The sequence below is a fragment of the Dreissena polymorpha genome, chromosome 14 (genome assembly GCF_020536995.1).
Source record: "Dreissena polymorpha isolate Duluth1 chromosome 14, UMN_Dpol_1.0, whole genome shotgun sequence".
NCBI classification, from domain to species: Eukaryota; Metazoa; Mollusca; class Bivalvia; order Myida; family Dreissenidae; genus Dreissena; species Dreissena polymorpha.
The window spans coordinates 46219101-46231271 of record NC_068368.1 but is presented as its reverse complement, the minus strand read 5'-3'; the positions used below and the strand labels follow the sequence as shown (position 1 = coordinate 46231271).

Here is a 12171-nt window from a genome sequence, read left to right as displayed (position 1 = left end):
CTAGCATGCCAGCAACTTTAAAGGGATGGTCAGCCGGAAAACAAAGGACAATGAAATTGATAAGGTTTCAAAAAGTAGTATAAATTTGGATAAAAATAATATTTACCTGAATCCCACCAAAACTAGGTCATGTTCAAATGTTTGAATTATAACAAATGAAAGTACAAATGTAAATAGCATGTTAATTGTCAATTGATTCAACGGATACAAATTTAACTTAAAATTAAAATGGGAAATGGGTGGATTTTATAGAATGGAAGACCACACTGTGAGGTAGAGACTCATTACGTGCAAACTATACTCGTTTCAAGGGGCCAAATTGTTGTTATTCTATGATATTCTATTACTGATAATTCACCTAGTGCTGAAAAAACATATTTTTCTGATTAAATTAAATTAATTAAAGCTGATAATCAAAATTATGCCTAAAAAGTTGTATTGACCATCCCTGTCAGTCGACAAGGTAGATATAATACAAAAAGCATCTTGCGAAAATGGGTCTTATGCCACATGTTATCAATGTAGCTCCAGACCAGCCTGCGTCTCTGTGCAGTCTTCTCTGGAGCAACCTTCTCCACAAATCAGACCATTAAGTCTTGCAGGATTTTATAGGGGACCGTACTGCGCAAAGGCGCAGGCTGGTATGGAGCTATGCTGGCGGAATATGGCATTAAAACACATCTTCGCATGACGTGGCTCATTCAACAATTTGGAACACAATATTGAGCGAAAAGAATACTAGGATTAATACTAATTATTACTAATAGAGGCTCAGGCTCTTGCACTGGAAACAAAATGTTTTTGCTCTAAAGAAATTATTACACTTTTATTTTAACAAAATGCATCACATTAGCCCACAACATGCACACACTGCTTTAATAAAACTATAATGCCGTGCTGAGGTAAATAAAACTTTTTTCAAGGGAACTTAACCAGGATTTGATTACTGAAAATATAAATACCTTTCAATTAAAATAATATATGTGGGCCATTTCAAACTATTATCCCTTTAAATACTTTGCTTTCATAATTTAAAGTCATACCCAGACAAAGAAAAAAAACTTATTTGACACAATAAGAGGGCCAAAGGCCCTAGGTTGCTCACCTGAGAACTGAAGCAACTAAACTGTCCTAAGCAGCTTTTGTGTTATTTTATAGCAAATGCACTTTCTGACCATACTTTTACAGGGACATATTTTTGAACTTGGTTGAGATTTCATTACAACAAATGTTTTGATAAAGTTTTATGCTGATTAGGCACAACGATGTGATTTCTGGAGTGTTTACACGGGTTCACTACAGCCAAAGAGGGAAAATAACTTGCCCCATCTAGCCATGTTTCTAACACAAAGGAACCACTTTTAAACTTGGTCCAGATATCATTAGAACTAATCCCTTGGGCAAAATTCATGAAGATACGAAAAATAGCAACTTCTAGTGTTCACAAAGATTGTTAGTAGCCCTATAAGGAAAATTGCCCCAACCATTGTGACAATATTCTTTATTAGACCAGAACCATTTTAAAACTGTACATGGTAATCATAACCAAAATTGCTCTGAGCAAGTAATCTGACAATTGGACAAACAAGAGCTGTCACCATAGGATGACTTATGCCCCCTATAAACGCTTGGTAGAAGTTATGAGTTTTTTTCGAAACCTAAACGCAGATTTCGAAACCTAAACGCGGACCCTAAGTTCAAGGTCACAGGGGTCAAAATGTGTGTGCGTATGGAAAGGCCTTGTCCATATACACATGCATGCCAAATATGAAATCGCTATCTGAAGCGACATAGAAGTTATGAGCATTTTTCGAAATCTAAACCCAAAGAGTGACGGACAGACGGATGGACAGTCCGATCACTATATGCCCTCCTCCAGGGGCATAAAAATGTCTTAGATTATCAAAATAAATCAGAAAGCCACATAAACTAGAGAGCTGACACCATGCTAAATCCTTGAAATGCACTAAGTGACCCCGTGACCTAGTTTTTGACCCGGCATGATCCATATTCGAACTTGACCTAGATATTGTCTTGATACAACTTTTGACCAAGTTTGGTAAAGATCGGATGAAAACTATTTGAATTAGAGAGTGGACACGAAAAGTGTGACAGACTGACAGACAGACTGACTGACGGACAGTGCGAAAGCTATATATCCCCATTTCTTCGAAAGGGGGCATAAAAATATTACTTTTAGAATGTTCACACTCTTTTATCTTTTATTCGACCTAGTGATATAGTTTTTGACCCCATATGACCCAGTTTCAGACACGGCTGATATATATATATGGAAAATGTTCTGGCCAAGTTTCATGAAGGTTCGGCAATAAATATGGCCTCTAGAATGTTCACAAGGTAAATATTGACAAAGGACACTGGACAAAAGGCAATCACAAAAGATGACAATGAGCACTTTAAAACAAAAACTAATTTTATCATCAAAAGTAGCCTAGACCGATATTGTCAGATTTTACTTGCATCCCCGGGTGACTTACATTTTCTTGCAAGGGCGGTAACATTGAGCTTGCAGTTTGAGCTTGGGAAGGGTTGTCACCCCTGCTTCCACTGTCATCTGCTTCCTGGGACTGAGAGGTATCGGAACCGCCATCTTAAAAAACAACAACAACAAATACAGATATTAATATAAGTGCATAAAGCATAATATAAAGGACATATTGTTACATTGTGATGCCCTTATATTGTTGCTGCTGCTACCATATGGGACAATATTTTATAAATTCCCAGATGTCTGTGACTGGTTAATTGAAAATCGACAGTGATTCTGTTTATAATTATAATTTTACTGTTACACAGAATCACAATATGCTTATACATTTTTAAAAACAAAACTTATGACTTCACAGGCAAAAGCTATTTTCCCGCCTTTTTTATATTAAAGTCCCACTAGTACTTAAAGATAATACTTTTGCAACATTATTTTTTTACAATATAAGCTAATGTGCGTACACAACTCATATAAACTGCTTCATTTATTGTTTCACATTTTGGGTTGTTTCACCTGAAAAGCCCATGTGATTAAATATTGCAGACACAGAGTAGTACTATAAGACAATAAATGTGCCAAATATTTTTTTACAATTTAATCTCTGGGCACACAAGACTGTTTTGGAGGGTTTCATATTCTCACCTGAGAAGCCCATGGGGTTAAATATAGCGGGCGCAGAGTGTGAGCTGGGCAGGGTGGAAAAGAGCCCGCTGGGCACGCTGTGGCCGCCCGTGGAGTTGGGGTTCAACACGTCCACGTACTGCTTGCGGGCTCCTGTAGCATGAACACGGACAATTAATATAATTTTGTTCACAAGAGCACCGCATAACGGGTGCCAACACTCGGTTGCGAAAGCTTGTCAGAATTTTTTTTTAGAGGTCACAGTGACCTTTACCTTTGACCTAGTGACCCAAAACTGGGTGTGGCATGTAGAACTAATCAAGGTGCATCTACATATGAAGTTTCAAAGTTGTAGGTGGAAGCACTTTGATTTTAGAGCCAATGTTAAGGTTTTAGCACGACGTCTACGGCGGACGACACGACGAGTTGGCTATGACAATACCTCAGGTTTTCTCCGAAAACAGCCGAGCTAAAAACTATTTCTTTCAGCTTTTAGCTTGATATGAAGGTTAATTGAAACACTCTCGAGTCCGTTTCCTGGGAAGAACCAGTACTTGGTATCTTTGGGTGGAGATCATTTGTCAAATATTTTTAATTGTAAATATATTAATAATAATAAAATAATAATCAAATATTATAATTAAAACATATCCATCAATGACAATTACTTCTGTTCCACCATATAACTGAAATTGTATCAATCCAAAAACTTATTATGACTGAAAATTAAACAAAAGCTCCATGGTTGTTGTTCAACTCCAGCACATACACCAGCTGCTAATTTAGAAGCCCACAAAAAAAGCCTGCTTATTTTAAATTAACAAATATGTAGTACTTCACTGAACTATTTGAAAACAATATTTAAACAGAGATAGAATTTATGTAACCAACAAGCAGGCCTTACAAATAACTTAACCCATTACCATGATAAACTTTAATTTTATAAATTAAATCATAATGAATTGTTAATTCAAAATACGTTCATAACTAAATTTCACATTTTCTAAACAAATTAAATAATTTTATTGTAAATTTATATCAACAACATTCTTTTTTTTCTACATCTGGAGACAATCAATCACCAAAACCAATCCCATGCATATTGACTTAATTATCAACTACAACCAAGATGTGTTTGTGAAACACTATGCTCCCCCCATATATTTGACCTTTGATCTTAAAAGGATGACCTTGACCTTTCATCACTAAAAATGTGAAGCTCCATGAGATACACATGCATGCCAAACATGAAGTTGCTTCAATATTGCAAAAGGTATGGCAAATGTTAAAAGTTTGACGCAAACAAACCAACAAACAGACAGGGCAAAAACAAAATGTCCCCAGTATAGACTGGGGGACATAAAAATCTCTATGCAACATCAACTCTAGGAGGACTGCATACAGCATTTTCTTACTAGTCTTTGTTACTTGTGATATTAATATTTATCTCTATTTTCTCAATATAATCTTTACCAACATCAAATTCTTATCATTATTCTGTTAAGTAATAATGAATCCTTCATTAAACGGTATTCTCTTCATTAAACATTCAATAATCATAAGCAATTCATGCTTAATGTTGTGTCTTTGCTTTCTTTTGTCTTGCACAATACACCATTGAATATTTGTGGTACATTTTATATCCATATATTCATATACCATTGCAAACCCATGCCCAAACTGTACATGGCAATTTTATATATACAAGGGTGTCATTGTCGATATGATATTGGCATTTATACGGTTTTTGATAAATCTAAAATCCTATCTTCTTTGATTTTAAACTTTGATTTATGATCTAAATCTTGTTGCCTGAACTTCTCAGACATATTCCACAGTAAGCGAGGGATGAAATAATCGATTGTAGGACAAAGGGCACTCTGCGTTATTTTACATTCCCGGACAAACGGCACCTCATTAATTTGTCAATTGGCACCTGATTAAATTTTTCCACCCAGACATTAAGCACCCAAATTTACAGCCAATGACTTTATTTGCAAAAAAATAAATGTGTCATAGCCTCAAATCGGGTGCCGATTGTCCAGGTGAATAATTTCATCAGGTACCAATTGTCTTGATCCATATATCCAGGAATGCAATAAAAACGCAGGGAACCAATTTTTCCGGGTGCTGTTTGTCCGTATACCGAAAAATTCAGCTAGTTGAGATAGACATGCTTGCTTTTGGTACCTGAACTGCTTAACAAGTTTTTTTTAAAGAAAGGGAAAAATCAAGTAACATGGAGATGACAACATTTGGATGTAAGCACTGACAGGCATAATACATGTCGTGTTCCACTGCTATAAACCCTTTTCCACTTAGATACGTATTTTGACGCATTTGCAGTCCCATAGAAAGTTAAATTTAATTAAATACCTTTCTTACTAAATTCAAGTTTTAAAGGCTTCATTTCAAACCCTTAGGTACTGATGAGCAGCAAACAGCATAAAACCTGGTTTTATACTGGTTGCAAAAGCCATTTTCACTTTGCTTCTTTTGGGGGGAAAACTTAAATGATGGTGAAGAAAAAAGTATACCAACCAAGCTCTGAAAAAGCATATAAGAAAATCATTAGATAGCAGCAAGCATATAAAACAATAGAAATAACTAATAATGTCATTCATTTTATTGATAAATAATGAATAACTCAACCCAGAGACCAACAAAAAATGTCTAATTACAAATTAAATCAATACTGGGTCATCATTTTTATGCAGCACATCTTGCATGAGTTATCTTATCTTTGTTATTAGCTAATATAAGTAACATGATTCAAAAATTGATAAGGAACGCAACATTTAAATCACAATCTGTTACACAAGGCTAACTTAATTCCAGATTAGTTTTTGCCTGTGTGCCAAAATCATCAATAAGAATTATTTATCTATCATGTATTCATCCTAACAAACATCCACTTGGTATCAACAAAGCAAAGGGTATTAAAATATAATGGGCTTAACATGCAATTCCATCCATGTTTAAAAATTCATACAATTTCAAGCTTTTAACAATCATGAACACGAATCAAGAATAACTAAATCACAAAACAGAGTCAGGGATTGGCAAGTGTCTCGGATATCAACACAGGGTTATGCAACAAAATAAAGTGAAAATAACATGCATGGTAATAACATGACTTTGAAAATCTGTTGACAGCATTTACAAATGTAATCAAATAAAATGTTGTAAAGCTTGAGCATTTCTTAGCAGTGTTCCACACTAACTAATCTGAGTAAGGAGTCCATGGAGTCAGGACAGATTTTAAGGAGTCCAACAATTAAGACACTTTTTTCATGTTTTTGGCTAATAACACATGTCATTCCATGACATGTTACTATTTTATTGTAATATATATTTGTTTTCAGATAGAAGTTGTAACTGGCTGCTGTTCAATATTTGTTTTATCACATTGCAAAATATTTAACGAATTCCAGTTATATTTAAGTGAATAATTATTTACTTAATTATTTTAAGATTTCAACAAACACAATTTTTATTATGCATTATAGTTGCTTGTTTAACCTTGCCATTAGGGTTAAATAACATTATCGGAGCCTTCTTTTTTGTTAGTGTCATAGTTAATAAATCACATCGTAAGTGTGTAACAACCCTATATTTCTCATTGCTGTATATATATTCTTTACAGTGTCCGACAAATTTCTTATTTTTCAGGTAGCCCACTAGGCTACCAATAAAAATATTTGGTAGCCCATAAAATTTTCCTACAAAATGATAAGAGGCAGGTTTTCATCTTTATTTTATTTCTTCATTTACATAAAAATAATATGTATACATACATATACATAAAACAGCAAGTAGTCTGATGTACACAGTCAATATCGTAAATTAATGTTACAGTACAGTCACTGTGTACTTAAATGTAAATGTAACAAAGAAAATCATATACTACATGTAGATATTACATGTATGTGTACTGAAATTCGGACAGCACATTAAGTCGTAAACGTAAATAAAGCGTTTAGATGATCAATACGATTGACTCGTATGGTGTTAATCAATGCAATTGCTCTTTTTAACAACAAATACCGAGTTTCAAGAAATCAAGAGTATTAAATCATTTATTTACTTGTGTCCGACTTTAAGTACTGTCCGAATTTACGTATTGCATCCGTATGTTACGACACTTGTGTGCAGTCAGTATACAATACAATAATTGTGTCAATAATGAAGGAACTGATACAGCGTAATGGTAACGATACAGCGTGTTTACATGATATTTTATTAAGAGAAAATGTCAATGCCAAATAATGCGCCAGATACCCCGGTACTTTAGTTGAAATTCACAACGAAACTTTTAATGGAAATTAAATGATCTCAATGTTGTACCTGCTACAAAAAATTTATTTACAAATAAATACACCACGCCAATTTTCGCGCGCTTTTTATCAGGACAAAGAAATTCATTTCTTAAATGTAGAATTTTGTAACCTAAAATAGCTGTACACAACGCGTGCAAACCGTGGCAGGTTATTTACGCATGTTGCAATACAACGGTCCTGATTGGGAGCTTATTTCATCATATTTTTAAATAGAACCATATGCCGAAATTCATTTGACACTTTAGAAAATTTCAAACGTTTGTGTTTATGACTCTAATCGTCTATATTACCCACCCATAATTTTTGTTTAAAAAATATAAATCAGGCATATATGGGATTATTGATTAAGAGTCGATTAATCCAATTATTAATTGACAATGCAAACTAATTAGCAGGTGTTAACCGCGTTCACAAAGTTGTCATTAATATTCGTTTTCGGTTTCGTTACCGTTTTGAAGAATCCGCTATTGTTTTGATTTATTTAATGTTTGGCGTCCTTGGATATATAACGACATCAAAAACGTTGTCGCTATTACTCATTGTTGCGGTTAACAAAGAATTCCAAACTGCGAAATGATGTTGCATCATGTGCGCCAACTATCAAATCGGCTCTCATTATATTATAGGAGGTTTTTGTGTGACGTCACAAGAGGGGTTTTCCGTTACTAAAAATAGATTGGCCGTCAACTTCTTGATCGCGGTAAATTACATTGTATCAGAGTTAAGGTCGTCGGAAGACTTAAAGGGATCTTTTCACGCTTTGGTAAATTGACAAAATTGAAATAAGTTGTTTCAGATTCGCAAATTTTCGTTTTAGTTATGATATTTGTGAGGAAACAGTAATACTGAACATTTACCATGGTCTAATATAGCCATTATATGCATCTTTTGACGATTTTAAAACCTAACTGAGGAGCTGCGCCATGAGCGCATGATACGCCCGTCGTTCGCCAATGAAGTAGTAAGGTAATAAATAACCCTTTGAATCATTTTTTTACTTCAGTTTATTTGTATTTGAATACATGGTTTATTTTATAAGTACATGAGCATGGAGCGCCGTCTCCTTGACATTCATACCATATCTTTTTTTGAGTATATGTATGCATTTCTTTAGAGGATATGGAGTTGAAGTAAACCTGTTATAGATATTTTGACCAATAATAAAAGAGAAATGTAGATGGGTAAGTGGTAGTGTACAATCGGAATAGAAAAAAGCTCACCTTGTTCAATTTTTCAGGGATACTAAAAAAAAAAAAAAAATCCATCGAAGGATATTTGAGGTACAGTAGGACATTCAATGAAATCACGAAATTTTGACGAACAAAGTCCCATAACTCTGGAACGACAATTCAGAATTCCGTCAAAAACGAAAGGGGATCAGGGTTTATCAATATTAAGATTGTGTTAAAATTTGAAGAAAATCTGTCAAAGGATATTTGACGTAGCGTACGACATTAACAGACGGACGGACGGACGGCTACGGTAGGACATTCAATGAAATCACGAAATTTTGACGAACAAAGTCCCATAACTCTGGAACGACAATTCAGAATTCCGTCAAAAACGAAAGGGGATCAGGGTTTATCAAGATTAAGATTGTATTGAAATTTGAAAAAAATCCATCGAAGGATATTTGAGCTACAGTAGGACATTCAATGAAATCACGAAATTTTGACGAACAAAGTCCCATAACTCTGGAACGACAATTCAGAATTCCGTCAAAAACGAAAGGGGATCAGGGTTTATCAATATTAAGATTGTGTTAAAATTTGAAGAAAATCTGTCAAAGGATATTTGACGTAGCGTACGACATTAACAGACGGACGGACGGACGGACAGACGGACGGACGGACGGACGGACAGACGCGGGGTATACCATAATACGTCCCGTCATAGACGGGCGTATAAAAATTATAAAGCGTTGCAACGCGAAACGATTGAATAATTTGGAGAGTTCTGTTTTTGTCGTTAAATTTTGTGAAACTACGAAGATTGCTTATATAACGTATAAAATACATCTACTAGTGTAATCGTCGGAATAGCTCAGTAGGCTAAAGCGTTTTTACTTCAGGACTCTGGCAGGACTCCAGGGGTCACTGGTTCGAAACCTGGTCCAGGCAATGTTCTTTTCTTTTTTTAAATTTTATTCTTGATTTTTTACTGGCGCTTTTACGATCCAATGTTTACATTTATCGATATAAAGCATTTAATGAATAAGTTAAAAAATGCCAAAATCTGTGAAAAGGCCCCTTTAATACTTACAATTTCACAAAACAAAACTATAAATACCCGTATTCTTTTTTAAAATAAGAATTTAATAAATGATATTTCAAAAATAATAAAACATATAATAATTTGAATATTATTATAAGTGGTGTGGATGCGATAGTGTTATTTTTCATCCGCGATTGAAATTTAGTGTAAGGGGTGCATTGAATCAGTTATAAAACAAAGCCCTAAAATAGCTCAATACATTTCAACTTGAAATGTATTTTTAATTTTCTTTTACATTGAATGAATTTTCGTTTCGTTAACATTGAATGAAAATATTAATAAATTTAAGAATTCAAATTGAAAAAACACCTGCGTATTTTGCTAATTGAACTGTCTTTGCATGTACACGTATATTGAAAACTCGTCTGTAGTGATAATGAGCGATACAAATCTAGCATTTGATGATACCATTATCTACACATTTAATTTATTTAACGCAAGTATTTTATATCCCTATAATGACCAAACGCGATTGCTTGTTTTCATGATGATGTTTCGAACACTGCAGTAACGCACGATCTTTACACATTATAGCAGAGTTTACATGTGCAGGTACCCGTTAAATACGTTAATTGTGTAGCAATAAATGTGTACAATATTTTAAATGTATAGTTATTAAACACTTTATTATTATGTTTAAACTGGCTAAGATATATACTTAATAGTTCCTATCTGTTAATCCATTTCGGACAAATGTCTATTTTTAAATATGTTCAAATATTTTATTAAAGCAACTGTTAAGTTTTTGACTTAATATGTCGAGAGATATCATGGAGGTATCATAAATTATGTTTAATGACCAGACACATGTGGTTTATGGAGAGACCCCATACAGAGTCATACAAGTATAGGTCCCTGGGTTTATGACACACTGTTTTCTTAGTAAATGTCTGGACAGTATCCGATCATATCGAGATAATTGGTTTGTGATAAAGAAAGCGGCAATTAAACACTGGGTTAAAATGCTGAAACAAAGAGTGTCAAAGTTGGTGTGAACAATTAAATAAAAAACATTAACATTTATCAAGAGGATTTAGTTAATCTGTAACAAGGTAAGTTTTTACAGACAAATAGGTTCAAATCAGTTTCGATATGTTGATTACATAAAATCAATCAATTTGTTGTTTGTTTTCGTCCTTATTTGTGTTCGTTCATTGGATTCAATTTAATCTGAAATAATTTCAATTTCTGAGTATTTTTGTTCTTTAAAAGGGTCGCGAATATGTTTGTAACCTTATCACGATGCGCTTCATCAATGCAAACAATAGCACAATGGCCGCAGTTTTGACGGCCAAAATTTGAGCATGCGCAAACGTGACGTCATTATCGGAATCCCCAAAACTTCCTATTAGCAGACGACAAATGTTGATTCTAATTGGATGATTAAAATACACTGTTACTGTTTAAGACATTACCGCAAGTGATCGGTGACTGATTAGATAATTGATTGCACTTTGTTATCGGATTATAAGCAATACACAGTGCACAAACACATGGTCAGCGTGTTTATTCTACGTATGTCTGTCAATAAACCGGGCTGCCGCTCTTATAGATTTATAGTAGCCCGGCGGGCGTCAGCTGGAAAATTTCAGTAGCCCGATGAAAAATTTTGGTAGCCCCCGGGCTCCGGGCAATGGATTTGTCGGACACTGAATAATTCTTTATAATATTTTTCCAAGAACGTGGAAATTGGGAAACGCAATATAATTCTAATTTTATTTTAATTTCATCGTTGGGGTTTTACACCATGGAAATATGTTTTGACAATATTTTGCATGCAAAGCACAATTTCCATGAGGAATACACCCTGTTGCCATCATCAGTCTCTTAAGTTAAGCCACTATTTTATCGTGAAGTACACAGTAGGAACCGATTAGTGTGGCTGGTATAACAATGCCTACAAACTGCAATAAACCACTGAAATCATCGATTGATAGTGACACGGGTCATTCGCGCTCAAATGATGCACACAACCGGTCCCATCTTCAGTACCTTGGGGCCATAAAACGTACAATGTGTACACAATTTCTTGTATTGTGATGATTTTTTATAGTAATGAGAAACTGTTTGGCGAAGCTAGTTTACTACAGCGAAAATATCAGTGAAAAAATAAACGGCCACGAACGTTTCATAGTTTGCATGTTCCCCTATTACTACAGGCACAGACAGTGACAGGGAACCAAAATAAATAATTTCGGATCCTTCTGTTTTTGTCCATGTGTTCAAGCAGAATGATTTGTGGAACATTTTTCGGATCCCTAAAAGTTCGGACATTCTGATCTTTCGAAACAAAATCAACTGTTTTTGTTTTTAAATTCAAAGATGATTTTAAAAGAGTCCTACGGACTCCCCTGACGCAAAAACAAGGAGTCCGAGTCTCATTTTAAGGAGTCTCGGACTCCCGGACTCCGGTTAGTGTCGAACGCT

General features: G+C 34.5%; 3 protein-coding genes across 12 annotated transcripts in view; 2 read left to right on the top strand and 1 right to left on the bottom strand.

Moving 5' to 3' along the window:
• Positions 1 to 12171, bottom strand: part of LOC127857963 (uncharacterized) — a 261868-nt gene that overhangs the window by 10855 nt on the left and 238842 nt on the right. For all 4 annotated transcript variants that reach the window (XM_052394747.1, XM_052394748.1, XM_052394751.1 and 1 more), the window contains exons 27-28: positions 3152 to 3283; positions 2499 to 2611 (exon numbers count right to left, since the gene is read on the bottom strand). In XM_052394747.1, the coding sequence (XP_052250707.1) occupies positions 2499 to 2611; positions 3152 to 3283 (245 nt within the window). The remainder of the gene's footprint in view (positions 1 to 2498; positions 2612 to 3151; positions 3284 to 12171) is intronic.
• Positions 1 to 12171, top strand: part of LOC127857964 (uncharacterized) — a 309606-nt gene that overhangs the window by 203945 nt on the left and 93490 nt on the right. The window lies entirely within an intron of this gene.
• Positions 1 to 12171, top strand: part of LOC127857969 (uncharacterized) — a 289700-nt gene that overhangs the window by 189529 nt on the left and 88000 nt on the right. The window lies entirely within an intron of this gene.